General features: G+C 43.6%; 1 protein-coding gene across 1 annotated transcript in view; it reads right to left on the bottom strand.

Annotated features, from left to right (window-relative positions):
- The window catches only part of LOC128790931 (kalirin-like), a 406,721-nt gene extending 381,429 nt beyond the window's left edge, over positions 1-25,292 (bottom strand). The window contains exon 1 of the mRNA XM_053948138.1: positions 25,216-25,292. Coding sequence (XP_053804113.1) covers positions 25,216-25,288 — 73 coding nt within the window. The 5' untranslated portion in view covers positions 25,289-25,292. The remainder of the gene's footprint in view (positions 1-25,215) is intronic.
- Positions 25,293-27,086: the final 1,794 nt, after the last annotated feature.

Below are 27,086 nucleotides of genomic sequence, written 5' to 3'. Positions count from 1 at the left end.
ACCTTTATTTCACTACTTGCCTTGCTTAAGCAACAGCTTCTGACACAAATAGTCACATATATGGTCTCAAAACATAAATACTAACCCAAAAAAAAACTACAAAAGGCACTACGACATGGACTAGCCCCAGTTCCTAAACTTCTTTTCAGGAACTACCAGCAGGGGCCAGAAAATTTAAGAAGTCAGTAATAACTATTCAAAATCTTGGCTTAAAACTGAGTTTCCAGGTTTTTCCCTAATTGCTTCATTTTCATGTGGTGTAGCACATCTTCCCGTGTGAGCAGCCGTGTGCAACAACCTCTCAGGGGGCCCAGGCTCGAGTGGCCTCCTGCATCAGGATCAGACTGCTCTGAGAAGTTACCCAAGGGAGGGTTTTGACAGCTGCTGGAGGGAAGACAACAATTCACACATGAAAACAATTTCAATAAAGTTGTGATAACCCATTGCAGGTGAGCACCAGTCACATTGACACAAGTGAGGGTTGAGACTATCCCCAGAATGCTGGAGCTTGTGCTTGTCCCTGCCTTGTACCTCATCTTCTTCCTCTGAGTCACTTAGTTGAGATGGTTTTTTTTAATCATCTCTAATCAGTAGAGAAATTCCACATTTATACCAATAAGAAAATTAGGCTCCCTTTACTGTTAAATATCTCTTGTTCTGCACAAGTTTTGCACTCTATCACGAAATAAATAAAAAACAGCTTTATCTCACCTAAACTGCTATGAGACATGACAGCAAATCTGTCAGTCTCATAACCCAACACCACATGTATCTGTCTTTACTTGCCATAAATTTCTGCTCGAGCGGCAGGACTATGACAGCTGTACCATGCACTGGCATATTCACAACACTAAACCTCTCCAGAGTAGCTTGATGAAGGGATGAGTGCTCCATACCCCTTAGTGAAACAAAGCCAGCCTGGGAGATAAATCCCCAAGTGCCTTGGTGGCTAACAGCCCTCTGCAGTTTGGTGGATAAATACTGCACGAGAGCAGGCGGAAGCAGGGCTTGCAAACTGCAGCCTCTGTTGTGTGTCTGGAACTGTGATACTTTTTGACTTCCAAATAACATGAAAATTGACTGCAGCTACAATGCAAATTGCTGCTTTTCTACATATACTCTATATATTCATGCTGTATTCTGCAATATTTGTCAACAAAAACGGAATTTTCTTTTATTCTAAGACTTATCTTTGAAGCAAATGGGAGCAAGAGGGTATTTGCAATGTTGAAAGAATTACTTACCCGAAAGGTCTACTGGTTTCCAAGCATCCTACACAGGACAGTAGCCCTGGGACCACTTTGACCCACCAGACTCCCAAAATAATTTTTTTTAGAAGTAAAAAAGTATGGAGGGAACTACATTGTGGTAGTGAGAATCTTGCCTTTCCTACTTCTCATATACCCTCCTCACACACTGGAATCACACAGCAGTAGTTGAACCAAATATCTTAAGGACTTTTGCAGTGTTTGAATCAATCTGATATACACTGGTGGCAGATGCCCCTGAATCCCCCTTCCTTCTACACTGTTAGATCTCCAGTCTTGGCCCATGCTATTCAGAGTATCAATTGATTTTTCCTGCTTAAATTGCTACACCTAACCCAGAATCTCTAAATTGCCCTTGTCTTTTAAAATATTTATTCTTACTAACAATGTAAACAAGGGCTTGTAAATTTAATAACATGCTGAGCTGGCCCTACTATAAATGCCTATATTAGAGACAGGAATATCAAGTAGGACAAACAGGAGGTGCATTGCAGCAGGGAGCCTGTCTGCCTCATCCCACAGAGAAGTGAATAAAGAGTGATCTGGACCATCTTTGTGACAAGAAAGAGATCTGAGCTTCTGAAATTCTAAAATCATAGAGTTATTTAGGTTGAAAAAGAGCCTGAAGATAGAGTCCAACCATTAACCCAGCACTGCCAAGGACACTACAAAACCATGTCCCTAAGTGCCACATCCACACATCTTAAACACTTCTAAGGATAACTCCACAACTTTCCTGGGTGGCCTGTCCCAATGCTTGACAACCCTTTCAATGACTAAATTTTTCCCTAATATCCAAAATAAATGTCCCCTGGTACAACTTGAGGCCATTCCTTCTTGTACTATCTTGTCACTTAGGAGAAGAGACTGATCCCCATGTTGCTACAACCTTCTTCTAGGAAGTTGTAGAGAATTAGAGTTGCTCTGGGGGAAAGGTGGGGAGGGGTGGGGGGATTGATTGTTTAAGCTTTGTTAACTGTTTTCCAAACTATCAACCAAAACATTCAAAGATTTAAAAGTCATCGAGACCTATTGGATTTAAAGCTTTCTAAAAAATACTGGCAATCCATATATTTGAGATATTTAGTTCATGGGTAAAAATAAATCACCCTTATGGGGTGGAATCACGTTCACAGAGTGAAACATTACTTCTGATGGTTAACATGAGCTTCAGATGCCTGTACATAAAGTGTAAAGTCAAGTGAATCCATCATGTAAGGTATAACTCAGCCAGCACATCCACAAGGGAACCACATACAACTCCACTGGTTGTGTCCACACTGGTCAACATGAGCAGACACAATAATAAGATGGGCACAGACCTGTCTGTTTGCACTCTTCTTTCAGGAGTGTCCCCACAAGCTGCCTGGTGAAAGTCCTGCAAAAAGCTCACCAATATCCAGTTGTGTGCCTCTCCTGCCCTCAAACACACACCTCTGTCACAGTGAAACCACTCCAAAATGCCAAGCATACCCATGCACATCCATGCAATCCCATGCATTCCAAGATAAGGACCTCATGTACCCCTGGTACCAAATCTGCAGATTCACTGAAATACGATATGGCACTGCTTTACTGGTTGGTGCTCCCATAAAGCAAGGACATTCTCATCTCCAGGTAAAATTCCTCCTGGCCAGAAGTATGACAGGTGCTTCAGAGAAACATAGACATAACCCTAGCCCTGCCAGCACTCAGAAACAAAAATAAAACAAATCTGTATTAAAGTGAATCATTATTCAGTGAGTGGAGACATCAACATGCAGACAGGACAGAAAGAGAGGGAAGAGGCCATCCCAACAGAGCACCCATCAATCACCATGGCAAGAACACAGCTGACAGCTCCATTAACTCTGGCACATGCAGGTCATGGGCTTGCCTGCTTGTTTGTTTGTTAATATGTTATCAGAGCTTATTTTCAACAAAAGAATTAAAACATGGTAGTTTACTGGGGATGCAAACAATGTTTTTTTAGGTGCTTCAGGAAATAATCGAAGGAGCAGGGCTGAACAAGTTTTCAGTAAAATTTTCTTTTCACTATGAAATATGTCTTTGACTCAGAAAAATAACCAAAGTGTCCCATGCTCTCAAAGATAATGTAATATTTTTGTTGGAAAATGTACAGCACTTACTAGCTAATAATTTCTATTCTACTATTCCAGGTAGTTTTCAAACAAAATTTTTCAGTTTTTGTCCAAACTAGTGTTTTTGTCCAAACATGTTAAATTATATGATTTTCTTTTTTTTTTTTTTCCCAAGAAAAGCTGAAGAGATTTCTCCTCAAATCATCAACAAGCATGGATGTTTTTATTGTTGCCACCAAAATTTTCAGGACGAGATTATTTGGAGACCATTGCACTGAGAGGCAGAGATGGCATGGAAAGAGCATGGGAAATGGTAAGTGAAACAGTCTGCATACCATGAAATTGGACTGAAATTCTACAAATAAAAGACAGTTGTTGCAGAAGAGCAGTGTTTAAGGCTGAAGGTAGCCAATTCCAGCTCAAGCCATGAGCTCACAGGGTCCTAGCCTCCAGGCAGGTGTACGATTTGAAGGAGACCAGACAGTGCTATAAATGCCAAGTATTCACAGAAAACACAACAAAATCATAGCAAAAGCATCTGGGATGCAGCTTTTCCTGTGTTTTTGTGTCAATCAAGCTTATTTCTAGATCTGCAAATAAACCATTCATGCAAAGAGGTTTCCACAATGCTGGAGACAGCCTGTAGGCTGCATGTAGACTTGTTTCTGCATATAACACAGCAAACAGGAGACCAGAGATCTGGGAGCACATGCTCATAACACAGGAGAAATTGTAGATTGGCCAGATGCAACAGTCTGAGGTCAGACTGTTTTGGGACAGCTCAGCCCCACTGGTGTCCGAGTACTGCTGTGGGATTTTGTACCCCACCTGCTCAGAGATTGCACAGCACAGGAGCTGACCCTCTGTGGGTCAGTCATGGCTTGGGCTCATGGCTGCTGCCTCATGCTAGAGCCCTGTGGGAGTGTGTGCATGAGGAAGTGTGCTTCCAGTATGAATCAATTCATTTCTCCCATATGAATAATGTCTATTGACAGAACCACAGAACAAGCTGAGATGGGATGAACCCATAAGGATCATCAAGGCCATCACCTGGCCCAGCACAGCACCATCCCCAAGAGTCTTACCATGTGCCTGAGAGTATTGTCCAAACACCTCGTACTGCTTCCCCTCGAGGCCCCAAAATGACTGGGTTTAAAAGACTGAAACAAGCTAATGGGCTTAGATAAACGATGCTGTGTTTGTTCTTTGAAGGATAAGCATGCAATGCTTTCAATGACCCAGAAAAACATTCTGCAACATCTAGGCCTGTTTGTTATGAGTAAATGTCACAGGAGGTGAAACAAGGAGAGGTCAAGTCTTCGCCTCAGACAGCTGGAGGAAGTACTGCGTTGCACTGTGAATGCATTTGGAAATAATCACTGACAAGGGAAAGTCTTTTCTTTCTGGTTGTCATGAGCCTGAGGGCTACAGGACATGAAGCTGTCACGAGTCATCATCAACACACCTGCAACACGTACCAGATGGGACCAATGAAGCCACTCCCATGGGCCTTGGTGTTTGGGGAGCACCCCATCCGATGGCCCAGCCATCTCTCTTCAACACCATGCACCACACACCTCACTGCACCAGGGCTCCCTCTGTTTGTTTATATGGATGCTCGACTCTCCAGAATGAGTCTACGCACAAAACCAGGAGTCTCCTACTGTTGCCTCCACCAGAAACTGAAAGAGATCAAGTCACATAATGGCAAAACCCCAATGTCCTGGTGAGGAGCTGAACCACAGCATCCAGTGTGTGTGCTATGGGAACAAGGGGATTGTATCGCCTGGGAAGGGAAGACAGGGTGAGAAAATCTTTTTCATAGGTGAAGGTATCTGAAATATCTAAAGCCAAGTGATAGAGTGGTGGCTTGTTGCACAGACAGGTCATAGCATGTGGACATGACCTGCATAACTACTGCCAAGAGATTCCCCAAGAGGAAAGAAAGAGCATCCATGCTTTCAGCAGGCCTAACTCTACTCTCAAATGCACTGATGTAAAACCAAAGTAATTGAGTCTGAGCCCAGCAGAAATCAATGAGATCACTGTCAAGTCCAATGTCAAACACACACACACTTACAAACTAGCCCAAGAGATTTTCATACTATCCTCTGTGAACTAAAATCTCGAATGCTTTCATTCAGTTTCTACAAAAAGTCTTGCTGTATCTGCCTTTTATCAGCATGCTTAGAATGCTGTGAAATCCCACAGAGCATCTCTCATGTCAAGATTACATGTGTGTCACTCATGTACATAAATATCTGAAAATTACTGATGTTATACAGAAAATACTGCCTGGGTAGCAGCTTCCTTACAGCCCAGGAAAGCAAGCACCTGCAAAAGCAAGTTTAGCAGAACCTTAAAGTTGCTCTAAACTGCCTATAGGGAAAACCCAGCCACTATGAGGCCCTTGGGCAGGAACATACAATAGATGGCATCAGGCAGCAAACTAGCCATCAGAGGCTAAAACTGGGAAACACCAGCTGCATTTCTTTCCCTTAACCTATTTCATGATTTCCTACAAATAAGACTATTGTACAGGACAAAAGTCAGGGCAGCTTCCTGAACTCTCACAGAACAGTGTTACTTGGCCTGTGGTCCCAGTCAGGATTCAGCTGCAGCAGAGCTGGGTTCTGCCCCTCCAATCTGTCACTATATCTGTACACAGTCACTCCCTAACCCGGTTGTGTCAAAATGATCCAGGTTGGCTTTCTATTTAAAAGCATGGAGGGTTTTCTTTAACCCAGATCATTCTGACTGATTTAGGTTAGAGAAGGACTGCATTTGCAGCTACGCTTACAGACATCAACCCCCAGAAGTGGGGACAGTGCCCAGGCACTTTAAGCCTGGCTTGGGTTCAAAGCCTTTGAACCCAGCTCAGCTGCAAGCCAAGTAGCACATCTGGCCACAGCTGTAGATGCTGTAGTTCAGGAAAAAAAAATGGTAAATGAGGCTACTTTCAGTGTCCCAGATAAACTACGGAGTGTAAAAAGTTAGGATATGATTCACAGGAAACTCAGAAACTCGGCTTCAGATTCCATTATCACAATTTAACCTCACTCTTCTTCCCCCTCCAAAAATTCTGGTACTAATGGTCTTCATTTTTCAACTGAATTCTTCATTTTTGGATAAACTTCTTAATACTACACAGCCACACACCAAGACAGGCATCCCACAGTAATTCAATCACCTCTCAAACTAGAATTGTGGGTATTTATTTCAGCCACCCAACTCCAGAAATGTGAATTTTAAAATGGAAGAACACTAGAAGAGCTGAAAAGTTTCTCTGCCACAAGAAAAACTCTGTGTGTTACCTGTATGGTAGCAAGGCAGTTCAGATCTTTGTCTTCCTCTATGCTGGCTGTGGTTACACACACCAGAGCCCTTGTCTGGCTTCCCTTGTCTGGCATGGGCAGAACTCATAAAGGATTCATATGCAAACATAATCTGCAACCCAGAGTGGGAGACAAACAATTTTGCACCCTTCTTTTGTTCACCCACAAGAGGCACCAGATTTGTGACCACAATCACATTTGAGCCAATGTCAAACATAGCAAGACTCCAAGAATCTGTTACCCAAGTTTCTCACCTAGGCATGCCATCCCCGTATCATCTTCCAGCAATCTCTGCTACCAGCCTGACTTGAGAGTCAGATCATGTCCTGCTGCTGGCTAACATAGCTCTACAATGGGAAATTACATTTTCTTGTTTCACACAAGTTTGGTTAAAGTGAAAATATTTGGCTTTGTAAAATACATCAAGATGAAAGATGTTCTTTAGGTGCAAAATACGAAATGTTTCTCTTCATTTAAGAACAAAAGGTTAGTAATCTGAAACTTTTTTGGGGATACTCTGAAGGCTTACTCTTCAGAATCATTCAAAAAAAAGGAGAAAAACTGGTTGCACATATGCTTCATCATAAAAGTATTTATCTGACCTACAGCCAAAACCATTTTATCTCTGTAAGCAATCCTCAAATACTGCAGAATGCATTCACTGCTTTCATTACCAAATTACTTTTTAAGAGTTCAGCAGGTAATTGAAGTTCCAAATGTCTTAAAATGGTTTGGCAATGCTGAGATTTCCTAGTGGACTTGCTATCCAAGAACTTTAGAGGGAAAAAATCAGCTGGATACTAAATATATACCCTAAAATAAGATGGATTCGAATTACACTAAGATGCAGGCTTTTAAAGCGGGAGAATGTTTTATATGAAGAGTAAAGCTCTGCTCAGAGGAGGTTCCATGATGTTGAAGCTTCAAACTCCTATTCAAAAAGTCCTGTGAATTTTTCAAAGACACTATATTGGCCTAAATCTCTTCCTACTGAACTCAAGGGCTGTTAATTTTTGACAGAAAACTAATTAGGACAATGCTGTCCCATATACTTTGTACTATTTAACAGATGACTGTTAAAAACAGAGGGCTCTCAAACATTTTTCTTAGATGAAAAACCATTTCATTACTTTTCCAGTTCACTCAGCAGAAACAGTGAAAGGAATGGGCCTAATCTGTTGCCCCCACTGGAGTCCTGTGCATTCCCCCAAGGCTGCAGTGCTCGGTGGCAGGGGCAGGAGGGCCATGAGCAGCACGAAGCCTGCAGGCTGGGCAGGCAGCCCCCAGCTCCAGAGGTCTAATGAGGACTCTTGCCCCAGCTACATCAATAGCTTTCAGCAAACCATTTTCTGCCTCAGTTCCTCACATTTATGGAGTGGAGATGATAAGTGTTCTGTGTTTGTAACTGTTATATGCACTGCTTTAAGTGTTATTATTTTACAGAGCTTCTTGTTCACAGCCAATTACCCAACTCTCAGAGGGAAACTGAGGCACAAAGCAACACTAATTGCCTAGTGTCATCCAGCAGGCCAGAGCACAAGTAGGGTCTCAATCTACAGAATTTTACATTAGCCTCTAAACTTATCTACGACCTTGGTATTACACAGCAAAAGTTAGCTTGGTGTTTGTCCAGCACTGTCAGATGGCACAATACTTGCTTACTTCTGCTAACACTGCTGTTTAGCTGGCTTGTTGTTGCTCTTGTTTCTGCTGAGAAACATAATATTACATTTGTAAAATCACACTGTATGTGAAGACACTGTGATGGTAAATGTAGGATTACTGTCTCACTGCAGGCTCCAGCAGCAGGGAAAGACGGTGATGATGTGGGCTGCGCATGGTCTAACACAAAAAGCTTTAATGATGACAAGAGGAACACAGAACAAGAACACCAAGAGCTTTACTTTTCACAGCAGCAATCTTTTCTCTTAGGATTACTCTAAGGCAAAAAAAAAAAAAAAAAAAAAAAAAAAAAAAAAAGCCTTGTTCTGCAATGGATCTGTTTTCACAGTAAGGGGATAACTGATATTTAAGATGAACAAGAATAACTGAGGAACCTTCTGGTCTGGCATAGATCAGAAGAGGTGAGATGCATAAAATTAGAAGCCTGGATTCCCCTCTCCAAATTATGGCTCTCACTCAAAAAGGTACAACTCTTTCACCTTACAGGGATGCTGCACTCCTTACCACTTTATGCCCACTTACTGCCTTACTGCTGAGGCATGTCTATTGCAAATGTGATAGAATTCTTGTAAATGGAGCTTGGGGATACCCACAACTTTAGGATGAACATTTCTGGCTGCACCTAGATGCACTGACACCAGGAAAGTAAACCTTTAGAAGTATCAATTGAGCTGTCAGATAAAGCATGCCAGACTTTTCCTTGGGGAGCCTCAGGAAAGTTACAGATGCAGAAGCTCAAGAGCTCTTGACAGAAGAGCTTGCAACTTGGCTGCTGCATCCTAATTTAACCCTATAAGAACATGACACACAAAAGACAGGCGAGATCTGAGATATAGGAAACTCAATTCCAGTTAGCACCAGAAAAAGCACCCACTGATTTGGGATGCTGGAGACAATCAGTGCCTGCCTTTCCCCTTATTTTCATAGCAGGTGTTCTCTCACAAGCCTCTTATCAATCAGCATAAGTAAGGAAGCTCTGTCTGACCAACACATGGTGCTTAACCATTTATTGAGTTCTCTAATAACAATAACATCATAGTAAAATAACATTTTCCAGCTCCTCTCGTGCTGCAGAACGCAGTGCACTTTGAGTTCTGAAACAATGAGCTGTGACGTGCTGGACCCACGTGCAGCTGGACAGGAAGAGCTGAAGACCCAAGGAGGTTTCCTTTAGGCACAGAGGCTGGGGCGTGACGCAGGGGAAGCCCGTGTGTTCCCGGACGGCTCTGGTAGCAGCCGGGAAGGATGGGGTGCCTGGACATGCTGTCTGCATGTGCTGTTCCTGACACAGCTGCCAGAGATTGTGTTTATTTTACCTTGACTCAAGCAAGGGACATTGTGCAAAGACAAGAAGAGGTGCTAAAAATATGATCTTCACACTGAAGCCCTATGGAAGAGTCACACATACAAATCACCTCTCAAAATGAAAATGCAGCAATTCATGCAAATTCAGCAACTACTCATGCACACCAGCACTGCAAAGCATAACCAGAGTAGAAATGTGGAAAAGAAAGAGTAGAATATAGCTACCCCAAGAGGAATTTGGGCGAGACACAGAAATGCAGCCTTCCTTTCCAGAAATTGCTCAGGGAATGCTTTATTTCACCAACAGCTTCAAAACCATGAACCTCAAGCCTTAACTTCAAAAAAAGTGCACTTCTAATATCTAAGTGCCACTTAGGGGCTTAAATGGATGGGTGCCAACAACAGAGCCATTAGCACCTACTCATCCATGGAGGCTTTCTATCTAAAAATCTCATTTGTCAGCAGAGTCTCAGCAGGACTTTGGTATGATAAAAACCTCCATGACAAGTTCTAAACTTACAAATTAACATATTCATTTACTTACCCATGTGTAAAAGTGTGTCGCTTAGACAGCTTTCTGGAGCATCCATACCTAATCCAAAGCCATCTATTACAACTTTACATTTGTTCCTGGATTGAGAATCAACTCAAGTTACTTCAGCACAATTGAAATATTGTGTAGAATTATACAACAGAAATACTGAGACAGTTTCAAGAGACTGAATACAAGGTTTATATTCACTCCTACATGCTGAATGTCTCCTACAAGGAAGTACAAGCCCAGGCTGGTGCCCGCCAAAATCCCACTGCAAAGCTCCTGTACCACTTTTGTTAAGAGGAGCTTTGCAAGGACCTGTCCAGACAAGGCATCGGGGACTGATGCTGCAAGAGCCCCTGGCTTTTTGGATCAAGGTTGTTCAAGTTTCATTCACTGTAGTTGAGAGGTCTGGATATTTGGAGTTTTAAGGTCTTAATATAGTACCTATACCTGTAACTCTGTAACAAAATTAAGGATGACTCTTATGTAAACTCTTGCATAAAATCTTTGGTCATAGAGGATTTTAAAATAATGTTTTAAAAATAGTTAAAATAGGCATAATAATGTTTCATGAAATATGACAGACCCAACCCCCAACTCCCAATGCTTGAAGGGAAACAGGACAGCCAAGAAACTGCAACGTAACAAGTTTTATTTTCCTCAGCAAAAGATCTGCAACTTTCCACTACTGACACACAGGACAAGTAGGACCGAGAATGGAGAGAATAATTTGGTACTGTCAGACACAGCAAGCAAATAGGATTGCAGTGGCAGAACAGCATACATGGACACTCTTCTGGGTCCAGGCTGCAACAACATAACACATGGGTGCTCAACACCAGTTCAGATCAGGTCATAAAATCCAATTCATCAAAATAACCTTTTAAAAATAGATTGCTACAGTTGGTTTCCTCTGGAATCTAATTGCTTCAGGCTCCTGCCTGAGCCACTGCTTGCAAGGTGTCCTCACACCAAAAGGAAAAGTAATGTCTAGGGAGGTTTAAATGCAGTTCCTGGAACACTTCTCAGGGAAAATACGGACAGAGATTAGAAGAGCAAAAAGGGAGCCAAGAGAGATCTCTCCAGAAGTCATTAGCTGCAGCTGCTAGCATAGTTGCATGTCAGATTTAAAAAAGAGAACCAAAAAAAAAAAAAAAAAAAAAAAACCAAAAAAAACCTCACAACTTTAGTCCTGCTTGCACATTTAGTCTGCCCTCCATGCTATCCTATTAGTTTCAAGATTTTCAGTTTAAACTGTGTAAAGTCTCTGTATTGACCATTTGACCGTCACCTACTTTGTGTGCAAACAGAGGTCACTGCACATCCCCAGAGCACAACAGGAAAAGGAGCGACAGACTCCCCCCGCAGCACTCTCTCATTCAGTACAATTAATTGGAGACATCCAGAAAACAGAGCCAGGGCATGGGTTTGCTACTTCTTGTCTTGAAGGGCACAAAACTAAAAACAAGATTCAAGGTGCCTCACCAGTGTGAAGTACAGGACATTAATCACTTCCCTAGTCCTGCTGGCTATCACAGCACACATCGGAGTCAAGCTGGCCACGATACACAAAATATCATCATCCAATTTCAGAAAGCTTCAACCCGTACAGAGTAACACCAGACCACTTCAGAAGGCTGCACGCATGTGCCCTTGTTGTTCTTTAGCCCAATCTTTTTTTACCCCTTATGTTCATGCATTGCACCTGGGTGCCCTCTGTTCCCTTCGGTGGTTGCTCAGTGCCCCTGGGCACTCCATGGCTCATTGCTGTCAGTGCTGTTCACTGCTTCTCACAGCTGTGCCCATTGGGGATGAGGCTGGGTCGCAGCTCCACTCCCAATTACCACAAACTTGCAACTGCAATGGCCATGCTATTTCTGACACAAGCCAGGATGCCACTGACCTCCTTGGCTACCTGGGCACACTGCCAGCTCATGGCAGCCCTCAGAGTGCTGTGCTTTGCACTGGTAGCTAAAAAGGTGTTGATAATAATACATCAGTGTTTTGGCTACCGCTGAGCACTGCTCACAGCACCAATGCTGTCTCTCTCACATTCCCTCCCTCACCAGCAGGCTTGAGAAGGGACATAGCCAGGACAGCAGACCCAAACAAACCAAAGGGATATTCTATACTGCATCCTGTCTGCTCAGCAATAAAAGCTAAGAGAAAGGAGGAGAGGGGGTAATTTGTTATTTAAAACTCTTGTCTTCTGGAGCAACCATTATGCACACTGAAGCCCTGCTTCCTGGGAATTGGTGTATGTTGCCTGCTTTTGGGAAGTAGACATTAAAACATTTGATTTTTCCTTTGCTTCCACGTCCAAACTTTGCTTTTTCTTTATCAAGCTGACTTTATCTTGATCCATGAGGGTTTTTTTCCATCTTATCTTCTTCCCCCTAGCCTGAAAAGGAGAGTGACAGAGTGGCTTGATGGACTCCAGCCAAGGTCAACCCACTAGAAGCATTTACAGGAGGAATAGAACTCCCACATCAATCTATACAGGCCTCAGACTGGTGATCACTGCCTGTGCTATACCTCCCACAGCTTCTGTCCCTAAAGCTAACTTCCAAAGAGGAAACTTTCCTTTGTCTATATATTCCCAAAGGAAGAAGCAATGTGACTTTGTGTTGGTCAGTGTGAAAACTACTCTTTAAGTAGCACCTAATTAGAAGTCTCTGCACTTGTCTCATTCACATGTTACACAGAGAATATTACTGGGCAAACATAGGTGGGATGTGCAATCAGTGCTCTTCAGAAGGCCACAGGTATTTATTCTGCCCTGGACAATGTCACATTAAGCAAACATTTGGAATAGAAACACACACCTCCTACTTTTTGCTAGATATAGTACAAGAGGAAAATGTACAAGGAAAAACAAACCCAAGAAAAGGAAATCATATACTGTGGTTATAGCTCTATTAAACTCAGCTCTGCAGAACTAGTCAGGAGGTACCTTCCCATGCCCCAAGTAACAAGCATGCTCATAGGAGACATCCCCAGCACCAAACTCTATGGTAGAGTGGGTAACTCTGCAGCAAAAAGGAACCTGGCACTTGTAAACAACCACCAAGCAGGATGAGAGCTGTAAATGGCTCCTGAAAGCACTCTCTTCATGGAGAGATCTCTGGGAAATATGGAATGTATTAGCAAACCTGGGCTAGAAAGCAAAGCATTCATAGGTAGGTGGTACTTTTTAATAGCATGTCATTACATTTCCCTTACATTTAGTATTTAATAGATGTAACTTTCACAGCAGCACGCTCATTACCAAAAAGGCACAGGGACCTTACCAAACAGTGAGCAGAATGGACCCAGAGCCCAAGTGCCTTCTTCTGTCACCATTTGGGTACCATGGTGATGAGCAAAATCATGCGGATGTCTTAACACATTAAATTGGAAATATCCTTATTCTGCTACCAATCTTCTTTGGCCTATCCCCATACAAGTCTGTCGATTGAACACAGGCCAAAATTTCTGCCTGTGTCAATTACTGTAGCTCCTCTGCTGTCACTGGCATTGGGCCATTTCTTATACCAGCTGTGGCTCTGACCTACGTATATTTAAAAATAGGGCCAAGTGTCATAAAAATCTTAAGACCATTTGACTTCTTGGTGTGGACATAGGCAAGGTGTGTTAATCTCATTTCCAGGACTAAGGCAAGAAGTACAACCTGTCTGAAGTAGGTCACCTGCATCCATGTACAGGAACCCATACCAAATGGTTCAAGAAGAGATGAGAGTTTGCACATCCCTCTGATTTCACCTGTCACTTTAGCATGAACTTTTGAAAATCCTACAGTAAAAAGGAATTGGTGTGCTTTTCCTGGCCTATGCCCTGCCAACAGAAGGTGAAGCCATTCAGTGCTTTGTCAGGGTTTGCTCCACCACCAAGACATGAGTTTCTCAAGAACATAGGCACCAAGTCCATACAATATCAAGAAAACCACTTACTGCAGCTTTGTGCCTGACTTTCCCCTTTTGGTAGGTGAGACTCCCTATTTTAGACAAAGACTGCAAAACTCAAAAGAGTGTTCTGAAATGCTGTACTAATTCTGTGTATTATTTCCAATTACTGTTATCTCCATTACCACTGCATACCAAGAGGAGCTGAGGATGGCTGAGCCAAGCAAAGAAATTATTGCTCACCCTGCTGCATGTCAAGCACTTCTTGATTTTGGAGGTGGATGCTGTAGAAACTTGCCCTCTGTCTGCCTGAGAAAGAACCTACCAGTCATTGGGTTTGAACTATTGCAAATGAGCATCAAAAGGCCCCCAGGCTGAAACATCATGATGGAGCTGAAGCTGGAACAAACACTGAAATCAATCCCAATTACAGCAATCAGGTCTAAATTTCCAGTAACACCTTACTGCACAGCTCAATGATGAAGACAATCAGCTTTTAAAAAATCTTTTCCTATTATAAGGACTTATATACTGGGAAGTGTTATTTTTACAAACTCCCATGACCACATGGATAAGTTTCAATTGATTTAAGCTCATCCAATCAACTGGGTTTCCCCTCCAGTTTTAGCATCAGAGGTGTTCTAGACCAAGACCCTCTTAAAAACTTTCTCCTGGCTCAAATAGCTCAAGACAGTCTCATTAGGGATTTGACAAATAACCTGGAGCAGCAGACAGATTACAGACTAGCAGGAATATGTAAGAGATAGCTGGCCTATTTAACAGTCCAGCACACCTTCGAGCAGGACTGAGTTGAATTGGAGCAAGCTGCTAACAGGAGGTTCGCACACCTTAGATCTAAGTCCTTCAAGCTCACAAGATCATTACTATTTTACCCAGTAGGCCTGAGTTTCTCCTTTAGACTAAATTTATCTGAATCCTTCAGACTGAGTCAATTAGCATCACTCCTAAACTCTCTACCTCAGCACAGAAAAGCAGAGCAGGAAAGTTAAATTGCTGCCAACAGAGTGGCAGTCAGATCCAAGGAGGTCGGCTCTCCATGACATGTTTCTGTGAACAAGAGGCATTAAACATGAAGCAGAACATGCAAGGATTTTGGCTCTGTATCTTCACTTCATATGGAAATGCCTTCTCTTCACAGCATCCCAGCAAGGCAGGCATCTGGTGCGCCATTATTAAAAGACTGCAGTGTGATAATAACAGTCTTCAATGGTGAGGGACACTTAGAAGAGAAAACCTTGCTACTTTTGCTGTGCTTTGTCATAGTTCTGTTGCCTGCCTTAACCAGTCTGAGCATGGAACATGCACAGGCTTTGCATGTTCCTTCCTTTCACTATGTACCCAGGCAATCTTGCTGTTTTTTCTCTAGTGTGTCAGAAAACCTATCTTTGGCTTCCTACATCCCAAAAGCTACAACTCTAATCAAACCTCTTACTGTCTCATTCCTGTGATTTCCTCTGGCTTCTGACCTTCACCACACTGACAACATCTGCTTCCCTTCCACAGAGGATGCAGGCTGTGATCCCTTTCTCAGCCAAGTGCCCTCCAGTTCTGAAGTGCTCTGTTAGGTAACTTTACGGCATTTTTCCATGCTTTCCCTACAGTTTTCTCATTTCTTCCCTATGTTTCTGCTTGTACCTTTTTCTCATCCATTTCTTCTGCTCTGCACCCAGTGCTTGACTCTGTAACTCCTCAGAGTTGTCCTTCAGACAAGTTTAAAAACAAAAGCAAAACATGAATCTTTGGTTAAATGAAATCACAGTCTACTTGTCAGCTTTTGTCAGAAGCACTCAATGGCAAGGATCATCGTTTTGTTCAGTGTTCATGTGGGATCTGCTTCAGAAGGAACTAATCAGTGACTGAGACAGCAACACAAATCATAAATCCTGGTAGAGGACCATCATATCATTATGACAATATCGTAGGTCCTACAGGAGGACAACCCAACTGGAAGTTTTATTGCATTCACTCACAATATTTTGAATATTCTCAAGCACCTAGCTTCAAAAGCTGTGCAGACTGACAGGTAGACCACTTGAATGGCCTGCTGAAAACCAAAGGCAACTCGCTGAAAGTTTTCATCTGGAGTCTCCACTAAACTTGTCCCGTGGGAAAAGACAGTAGTAAACAGCTGAAGAGAAACACAGTCCAGATATTTCCACAGAAAGTAAATCTGCTTCCACTGAGAACTGCATATTTCTTGCTAGCTATTATTTTTAACCTCTCACAGATTTATTTTTACTACAATTTAAATGTATCTGTTATATGCCATAACATTATTATTATGAGAGACACTAAAATAGCAAAGTATTCTAGGCACTTGATACCATTTTACAGAACAGGGAATTACAGCCAGCAATGACTTGACTGCTGCTCACTGCAGCAGCCACCAAATGCTTCTGACCCCCCCTTTCAGCCTTACTTCCTACAGCTCCTCTGTGGAGTTACTCTGAAAGTTGTTTAACTGGCTGGGGGGAGAGGGAGAGGGCAGCAAGAGGAAAAAAAACTACCTAAAATTAATCCAATTATTAGGGTGAACTTCTGATTTCTGCTGCCAGGCTGTGGACACAGCTTTGGGCTCGAAGCCCATAGCCTGAAGCCGCTGAAGCCATCGGCTAAGCCTACACATACCAAAAACTACCTGGGATACTTCAGAATCAGAGAACAGATTGGATTGAAAGGGCCCTTTAAAGGTCATCTAGTCCAACACCTCTGTCACAAGTAGGGACACCTTCCACTGCCTCAAGTTACTCAGAGTTCCATCTGGGCTTCCAGGGATGGAGCATCCACAACTTCTCTGGGAAAACAATTTGAGAGTTTTTTCATCCTCATCATAAAAAAATTCTTCCTTATCTCTACTCTGAACTTACTCTCTTTTACTTTAAAAATGATGCTTCCTGTCTTATTGCAACTGATCCTTTTCTGAGCCTTCTCTTCGCCAGTTTTCTCAGCCTTTCCTCATAGGACAGGTGTCCAACTTCTCTGACCATTTTTACGGACCTAACCTCAAGGCTTTAGTTCTGATTTTCACTAAACTTTTAAATAAGCAAAAGTTTGTTTGTGCAAGGGTCTTAGGCTTTGGCTTTACAGTGCATACTCTAATAAGACAAAGAAAATATATCTAAACAAATTAATTCCATCTTTGATAATCAGTGTAGCTTTTCAGTACTCCAACACTGAGGAACATCTCTTCTTATCAAGTCAAGCTATGGCGGATCATAACTTTCCACTCCCAACACCCACAGCTGGTAAAGGTCTTTGTGTTCAGCTTGGATGCTGTTTGGCACAACAGTCTGACATTGACTTACAAGACCAATGAAAAATATGCACTGCTAATTTTCCTAAGTGCCATGCCAGCACCTTTGGCGGCCATGCATTCACCTATCTTCCCATACAGTAACAGGATTTATTCCCAGCTAATAAAGCAGGCTTCACATCAGCCGAGGAAATACTTTAGTTAGGATGTCCTCCTTCTTCATTACTGAATGATATATTCATGGCAAAGCACTAAAGTTGATGGCATCTTTAAAATACATTTTTTTTCCCTAGTGTGGGGGATACAAGCCGCTAATCTCTGCAGATCTCCTTTTTCTCCCCCATTGCCCCCGTGGTTTATCATGTCCAATTAGCCATCTGCCATGCCCGCACTGCCACACAAAGGAAGCCCCCTCTCCTTTGCCGCAGCCCATCAGCAGGGCTATTGTCCCCGCTGACAAACAAGAATCAGACACTATTGTTTCCAGCTGGCGATGGTGCTCCCAAAGTAGGCTGCCAGTTGCCACTAAAGCAGCGGGAGCACCAGGGTACGCTCCAGGAGCCAGGAACCATGCCAGCAGCACCGATATTACCGGGGAACCTATACAAAGCACTTTTTGAGATATATACATCTATAGAGAGATATAGATATTTTCTGATTTCAGGTAACAAACCAACCCGGGCCAACTACTGCCCTTTCTATGGCAGTTGCACTGGAGCATGCCTGACCTGCTGCCTTTACTGCTTCACCAAGCAGTCACCTGGCAAAGAAAGGGTCCCAATTCCCAGAAGAGAGCAACATCTTGGAGTCGAATCTTTCCTTGTTATGTTTTTATTATTATTATAATTTTAAAAATAAGGCATGTCTCCTACCACTTCAGCACAGCTAATTCCACACACCAAAACTACCCTCCCCCGACCCAGGAAAAGTATTTTAAAAACGTGAAAAGTCTACCGTGTCTACATGGATACTAATTATGTAACAAGATTAATTTAATTTCTCTCAGAAACAACATACATTCACCCTTTTTCTCAAGGCCACCTCACTAAAAGAAATGACCAGAGCAGCTGGTCTGCCAGTCACCAAGATGTTAAATTGAAGATCATTTCCTCCTATTATTCTCAGCAAAGCACGATGTGACCTTACACTAAAAACTACAGTCTGCCTAATTATGGTAGTTTTGTTCCATCAGTGAAACTGAAATGCTGGTTCATATAATTAGGGTAATTAAAAAAGGAATTTAATTTTTAGTTTTAAAGGTAATTTGTTGCCTTGAAGTAAAAGGGCAACAAATTAGACCTATGTACCTGAATGTTTTCATTTTGTGCAATTTGAAAGAAACAAAAAACACTCCTAGATTTTAGTAAGAAAGCCACACGTTGATAAGAGACAAAGAACCCAAATAAATTACAATTTATTCCAGGCACTCGTTAATGAAAATGAGCAAACAAAATGAATATTTATATCTAAAAGTAGAAACAGAATTCTCTTCTAATCCCTTGATTAGGTAACAGAAATTACTTAAACTTCAACAAAAGTTTTAAATTATAAATATAACACTTCAACAGTGAACATACATAGTTTCAATATATCACTTTGAATGTTCACCAAATAGTTCAAAATAAAATAAATGAAAAACAGCTGAAACTAATGTGAATCCACAGTAATCACATAGGTTAATGATTTTCACAATGACTTATAAACAGAGGAAATTCTTTGCCCTGGATTCAAATACAAGGATCATACTGAACCAAATATGAAATACAACATGAAAACTTAGATATTTTGCTGAAATGTTATTCCATTCCTAGCACAAAATGCTCTAAATCCCATTTCAACACACTGCAGGCCACATATCACACAGGTGACTGACTTAAACCTAGATTTACGATTGCCATTGCAGTGCCTGGGCCAAGTTCTGTTTTCAGTTACATCTGTGAAAACTCCCAAACAATTCCTCTGAAGTTCTCTGGATCTGTACAGCAGTAATACAATCCATCCTAGAAGCAAGTGGGAAAGAAATAATTCAAAATATTATGACTTCTTTTTTTTTACAGTCCTTTACACTTTAAGGCTCTCCATTCAGACAATCATATTTGACTTCTCTTTTCATATCCAGCTCTCTTTTGTAAAACATGTATTGGAATATTCCCTGTTATTCTTGCCAGATTCTCTAGGCAAAATTCCCCAAGTGGCAGAGTCCCTTCAGTTAAACACAGGGTGTGTGAGCCATGCAAGGCTGTAAAACGGGAGTTATTTATCCAAAGAAATATTAAAAGCAGGACACCAGTCCAAATCAAACAAAAGCACAAATACCTCTAAGTCGTTTCATGACTTTAAGTTCCAGCTGTAAAAGGCACAGCACTATGGGTTTATAAGGCCTAATACTCTGTAAGTATTTTCTTTGATGTAACTATGAAGTACTTAAAATGCCACTGGGTACTGTATGGTACATGTCACCATGGAGCAATAAAGCTGCTCTACATCCATAATCAGCCTTTCCAGAGACCATAAGGTCACAGCAGCTGAAACAACAGAATACTTCATTCCCAACCTTCAAGAGGCCCAAAGCACCTGTGCAGCCAAAGGACTCCCTAAAAGGCTCTTTACGTGGGGGTGTGCCTGGAAATTACAGCAAAGAAAACCCACCAAACCCATCAAAGCCATTCCCATTTTTCAAACCTCATGTTCCCCCAGCAGGTTATTATTATGAGACTTGATAAAATACAGTATAGGAGGCAGGTGGTAGGAAAGAGTGATAGTTATATTTGCTTGGCCAGGTTGCATGCTCACTTGTATCCAAGCCACTCATCACTCCAAGACTCACACGGCCATCTAAGGCCACATGTAAAATGGTCTACACAAGCACCAGGAGGGTTCCTCTTTTGTGATGACTACAGTATTATACTTTTCTTCTTTCAGAGTTCCAACCCAAAAACACAGTGTAGGCAACAGGTTCTCCACCATAACTTCTGTAGGTGCCATATCAAGCCTTACAGTGCCTGTGAACTTTACTGATGTCTGTGTTTAATGCTTATGTTCCTATTGCACCTTGACCTGGAATTCAAGGATTGTGAACTTCAGTACAGATGAGCTCTGAACAGAAGCTGGGTGTGAAAGGCCCCTTCCTCTGGAAGTAATGATGTTCAACATTAATTGAATTAATATCAAATAGAATAATTAATATCAAATAGAATAAATATCTTCCTACTGGCCTATAACACAATGCAATCTCATCCAGAATAAGCACATTGTAAATAACTATCAGATATCATCCCTGTTGCCCTGTACATACTTCTTCGTGAGAAGGAAGGAAGCAGTATGGGAAAGAAATGCTCCTCTGAACATAAATCATTCATTTAAATTGCCCCCTTCCAGCATCAGACAAAAAGAGGTCCTTCTTTTTGACACAAGACCCCACAATCCAGCAGTTTCTGTCCCATTTCTTAGCAGCATCTGTATGGCAAGAGAGGGAAGAGGACAGTCATTCCCACCAAGACCTCTTGAGTCACCTATGTGTCCTTTCCCACATCTACATGAAAACTCCTGAAGTAGCAGATCTGCCTGAGTCCTGAAGTGGAGGAGATGGGACAATCACAGGGCAGAGCCACACAGCCTTCCTCATGCACTGGGGGAGGTTTGGGGGGACCTGGGTCCCCACCTGTAGGTAAAACAGCAACTCCTGCCCCATGTCAATCACATGAAAAAATAAAAACCACCTACATTAGACAATAAAGAAAGAAAACAACAGACCTCATATTCCTGACAGGGTCAGAGGTCAAAGCCTCCACAGCATGGTACAGATTTTGATTAAAAGCAACACCTCAAAGAATACAAGAGCCTTCTGAATGGTAGGACAGACCTGACAGGCTTTTCTGCAACAGAGCCTCCTTTAACAGCACACATTACCAGACCAGGCCTTATGAATTACAAAGTCTCAAGGTAAGGAATCACACAAACACCTCACCCCAGTGACAACACAATTGAATCAATTTACCTGCTCTCCAAGGAGACACTTGAGTCCATCAACCTCAAGGAGCACTTCTCTGCTGACATAATTTCAAGCATATCTTTTGATCAAACAGCCTGGCCAATGCCAATCATTTTAAAGTTATTTAATAGCAGAACTGCCAGTCACTTGTGCACAAATGAACAATGCTAGAAGTATAGCTGGCTGAAAAGCAGAGAGCAAACAGAATAATTCATCGCATCCAAATGAGATGGAATAACGTCAATTTTCAACTCACGGGAAGTATCAATGACAAAGTTGGCGTCTTCATATCAGATATAATCAATGTTATACTTAAGTGCCATAAAAATAAATTAGAAAATAAAACAGTACCTGCTAGCACATGAGAAATATTGATGACTACTTCTGCTAGTAATTGGTAGTTTGCTAAATTGTTCTGTTACTGACCTCTATAAATATTTTAAATTTGGTAAAGAATTTCCTTATGTGTTTGACTCCTGTATCCAAAACACACTGCAGAAATTACGGCAGCTTAAGCAGGGAGCTAAAGCTTTCTCTTCAATTCAAGGGATACCTCTTATTTGTACACTTTAAAAGTGACTTAGTTTATTTTTGAAACTGTAAGTATTTGGATTCCATTCCACACAATAAAGAAGTTTCAGTACACATTTATTATATACTACTAAGAATTCCAGAGAACCTGGTCATATTGTACCTGTCAAAAAACCAGAGTTAAGAAACTTAGTAAGGAATACCTAGGCAGAGATTTGGGTTTTCACTCAAACAGAAGTGATAGACATCATGTAGAAATTGCTGCTACAATTCAGCAGATGGTGTTATCCTAGAAATCAGAGCTGGAGACAGCAATAATAATTTCTGCCCTTCATGTCCCTCTGCCTGCTAATTTTTATCCCAATTACATGGGATTGATTCTCTAAAAGAGTATTCCTGAATTTCTTACTGCATATATCAGATGGTGAAAATTAGAATAGTCCCTTTCCTGCCTGACTCCAGGGAGGTTTTAACTGACTGCCAGCATCAACTACACAGTTGTTAAATCCACCCTTTTCTTAAAAGTTATTCCTAGTTCTCATCAGTGTAAGCATCAGGAACAGACCTTCCTTTATTACTTCATGTTAATTTCTTCAGTTTGCCTTTCCAGATACAGCTCAGAAAGCTTCTATCATAGGTGTCCTGGCTGATAAGGGATGGGTACCTCGAGTGTTTGGGTGCTGCTGGGGGAGCTGCTCTGTGAGCAGCGCCACTCCCAGCATCAGCCTCCTCTGCCGGTACCAGAGAGCAGCCTATCGATCCTCCCGACTCAGTGCAAAGCCCAGCTGGTTGCTAAAAGCCTCAGAGAGAGGCTTAGTTGTTTCGACTCTGTTTTTTTTTACAAATGATGAGTTCATGCTTTTCCATGTGGTAACTGTGAATTTGGGAAGAGTTTAGGCTGTTCAGTATAAGCTTGGGTTATCAGAGCAGCTAATCTTTAAACCATATACAGTATTTTTTTTTATTTGATGTGAGCATGTAAGACAATGGTTATGCTTTACAAATCCAGAACACAAATCAGAACAAGGTATAGAAACAAAAAAAAATCTAGTATCAAGGGAAAAAGAATGCTAAGTCAATGCAGGTCTCTGTAGCTATTACACATCAGACCCCATCTCGCAGTCCTTACTCAGACAGGATCGCTATTGTCAGCCTGAGAGGTGTGGGAGTCAGTTGTGTCCTGGCTATGATTGTTCTCCCAAGCCCCACATCAGCTGTTCTCTCCACCATCTATGGAACCCAACTTCACACAGCACAACAGCAGTGCACAAACCCACAAGTAAAGGGGGCCCCAAACAACACAGAGAACCAACACTGTTATTTCACACAAGTCATACCTGTGCTTGTGCTTTCCCCATTTCTCAGGCATGTTGCCAGCAGACAGCGAAAATTAATTACTAATAGTCTGGGCTTTTTTTCCACATCATCATTTTGGATAAAGATATAATGATGCAGAAACAAGTATTTTGCCATCTTCTTTGATGAAACTTAATGTGAAGCAGACAACCATCAAGGATGGCCTATGCACACATGCTTCAGTGCAAGGATAGGACCTAGGCACCTCTCCTAATCCCAGGTTCCTGTGATTTTGTTTCCTCAAGAAGCAGAAGTGTTAAGAGACTCTCTGAAATCTCTGGGCTAAATGTATAATGCACAAGATTACAAGATCTACTGGTGAAATTTAAGGTGAAGAAGGCAGCTTGGGAGAAATGTCTAGCCACATGGCTCCCTGTGTTTTCCCCTCATTTAGGAATACTTTTTTATATTCTTTTTTAGGAATTCTTTTTTATATAAGACAGATTTGACTCTCTTCAAATTCAGTTCTGCTAACGTGCTTACATTGAGAAGGCAGTGTCACAGAGAAATGATTCAGCTTTGGATGAAGGAGGGGAGAGAGTGAAAAGGTAGGGAGGAACCTTAATTAACATGTTCCTTTTAAAAGGAAAATTGATGGGTTGTTTTTCTTTTCTTTTTTCTAACAAATCTGTCATTGTTGAGACTTAGGAAATTATCTTGTAACTAGGTAGGCTATCAACAGGCAAACATCTATGGCTTCATGACTTTGTGGATCATAAGATACACGCAGCCAGACCTTATTATACTTATCCTCTAGATCAAAGGGTTTTAACATAAATGGGGTGCAGTCTACCATAGCAGGGAGCTGCTGCAGGCCTTCAGGATTTTACTTCTTTAAAGTTTTGGTGATTACATAATTGCTTTTTTGTAACTGGAGCTCAAAGCATTGTGTGCAGCTAATGAGCAGGTAGAAGAAGGAAAACAGCTGAAAAGCAGTCTTGACAAACAGCTGTGGCAGTGTCAGTCCTAGCCCAAAAGGGTCAATCCCCTTATGAAACAAGTACTTAATCCTTTACAATTTTTAATTTAAAATCTACCAAGACTATAAAACTTTCTTAAGATTTTGATGGGGGAGAGAGTGAGGGAGAAGAGGGGGGTGTGTCATGCAGACCACAAGTTGCTTCAGTTGAGATGCTCATCCTATGCAAAACCATGTTTCAGAGCTGGGGACTCCCACACAAACACCACCTCACACACGAGTGCTGCAGCGGGGACCCCAGCACGTACCTATTGCCCACAAAATTTAATTAACCACTGCTTCATTAGCAAAGGCTCCCTACGCTCGGTTGTAGTCCAGCTACACTTTGGCTGCACTTCAGCATCCTCTGAATCGGGAAACACAGGGCTCTCACCCAGCCCTGAGCTACTTAGCGAGCTCGTCTCCGCGAGGTCAGCATCCCCGACCGGGGGGATGCAGCCGGGCTGCGGGCGAGCGCTGCCCAGGGCGCCTCTGCGCTCACTCACCGCCCACCCGAGGGCGGCAGGGGTAGCGCCCGGCGCTTCGCCCGGCTGGAGCGGGGCAGGCAGCCAGATCCGCTTCCAAATACCAGCCGGTACCCGGGTGGCCGCCGCCGCCCGGGGCGGGGGCCCGGCGGGGCCCAGCCGGCGCCGCTTCCCGCGGGGGTGACAACGCGACAGATCTCCCCGAGCATCCCCGCGGGGCTTTTGTGCCTGCTTGGGGCGGGGGCCTGGCCGGTCCGCTCCCGAGGCGGTGGGAGCGCAGCCCTGCGGTAGCATCCTCCCGGGGGCGGAAGGGGCGACGGGGCCACGGGCGCACCGAGGGGCTGCGGCGGACAAAGCGAGGAGGCAGGCGGGGATCCCCTCCATCCCCTCTTTTCCCCTCCCCGCGGCTCCGCTGCTGGCGGTGCCCGCGCCGCAGCCGCCAGCCCCGCATCCCGCGGCGGAGGCAGGGCCCGGCGCTGCCCTGGCCCCTTCCCCGCGGCTCCCCTACCTGTTCGGAAGAAAGCATCCACCTCGGAGTCAGGGACAGCGCCTTCCTCCGCCGCCCCTTCGGCGGGATTCATGGCTGGGGGAGAGGCGGCGGCGAGCCCGGCGGCTGGTAATATCCAGTGAGTTAGGGAGGAGGAGAGCCGAGAGAGAGAGAGAGAGAGAAAAAGAGGGAGGGAGAAGAGGAGGGAGGGAGGGATGGAGGCGCGTTCAGCTGCGAGCCCAACCGAGCGCCGTTCGGATCATCCCTTCCGCGGTGCCTGCGGGGCGGCTGCCCCGGGGCTGGGCTGCGCTGCCCCCGGGCTGCGCTGGGCGGTGCGGCCGGGGCGGGGTGCCGGTGCCGAGCCCCGCCGCCGCCGGCCCCCTCCCCTCCACCCGCTATTGTTCCGACCTGCTCCGCTCCGCTCCCCCCGCCGCCGCCGCTGCTGCCCCTCGCCGCGCTGACAGCCCGGCCCCCGGCGGCCGCCCCCGCCGCTTCCCTGCCGGCACTTCCTGAGCCAGGCCGGGCGCCGGCCGGGGAGGCTGCGGCGCCCCCCGCCGCCGGGGCAGCCCCTCTGCGGGGCGCGGCCGCTCCGGGCGGGGCGCGCCGGGCACAGGTGCGGGCACGGACGCCCCGCGGGGGTCCGGAGGGAATTTTTGTTTTATTCCCTACCCCTGTAAGCCCCTCAGCCGTATCGCTGTGCATCCCCGGGCTGGACCGCTGCCATGTCTTCCCTCTGATGAACAGCCGCGGGGGCACGGAGCGGCGCTCGATATTAGACGGGCAGGTACTCGAGGGGCGAAAGTGAACGCTGATGTGGTTATACGGACACAAAAAATTGTTCTTTGTTTTGGGGTTGGGTGGAGGGGTTAGAGGTTTTTTTTATGTTCAAGAGCTGTTGGGCACGACTGCTTTGGAAACGATCGGCAAAACTGCACGTTGTTGCAAGTATGCCTTCATATTTTATTCTTTACAGTCCTCGGTGACTAGAGAGCCAAAAAGGAGTTTGGAAAGCCAAGATCCTGGTCCCAGCTCAGACATTGATTCTGCTTGCTAAATGATTTTGAATTCTCTACTGTAGCTCCAATATTTGTGATTTGGGACAATAATTGTCTCAAAAGGAGTGCTGTGAGGAATACTTGTTTGCACTTTGTTAGCCGCTGAGTTAAGTGTTCTTTCCTGAGCCCAGCTATCAAGATTTCAAGCACAGACAGGCAGATATGGATGAAGACAGATGTTTGCCATTTGGGCACTTTCTTTTCCTCTTCACCTATTTGAAGTTTCCCCAGCTCCTCATTCTTCTATGATCGCATAACAGCTCTAAAATGAGCTTAAGGAAAAATGTTGCTTTTTCATCTAGCCACCACTGTAAAACAGGAATGTTACTCTCACATCTCACAGTAGTTCATCTTTGCTTCCTCTACCATTAGAAAGAAAAAGCAACTGTTGGTGTGATGACCCCTCTGGCTGTATTACCCTTGGATAACCCATCCTTGCTGCAAAATCCCATCCATCACTCTCAAGAACAGCAGTCTTTTAGCCAGAACATCCCCTTGGCCTCACTGTCTTTATGCTTTAGAGGTAATGCCTAATTATCACTCATTTGCCATTGAAAATCTCTGATGTTTAAGGGACTTGAGGACAAAACCTCTCCAAACCTCCAGCATGGAGAGATGCACTGGAGCCCTTCAAAAGAGGTATCAGTCTAGTGCATCTTAAGGAAGAAAATACTTAGTCTAGCAGAAATGTCAGAGTTAACTGGTTTTAAGTGACACTGTTTGGATCAGTTCTCAATCTGCAGGTAGTTTAGCAATTGAGGTTAGCAGAACATTTTCTGTTTCAGCCCAGATTATTTTAGATGTCAGAGGAGTATGGGTTTCCTCCACCTGATCTCT

The sequence above is a fragment of the Vidua chalybeata genome, chromosome 7 (assembly GCF_026979565.1).
Source record: "Vidua chalybeata isolate OUT-0048 chromosome 7, bVidCha1 merged haplotype, whole genome shotgun sequence".
In the NCBI taxonomy this organism is placed as follows: domain Eukaryota; kingdom Metazoa; phylum Chordata; class Aves; order Passeriformes; family Viduidae; genus Vidua; species Vidua chalybeata.
The sequence above is the reverse complement of the archived record's forward strand: the minus strand, read 5'-3'. Positions and strand labels throughout refer to the sequence as shown.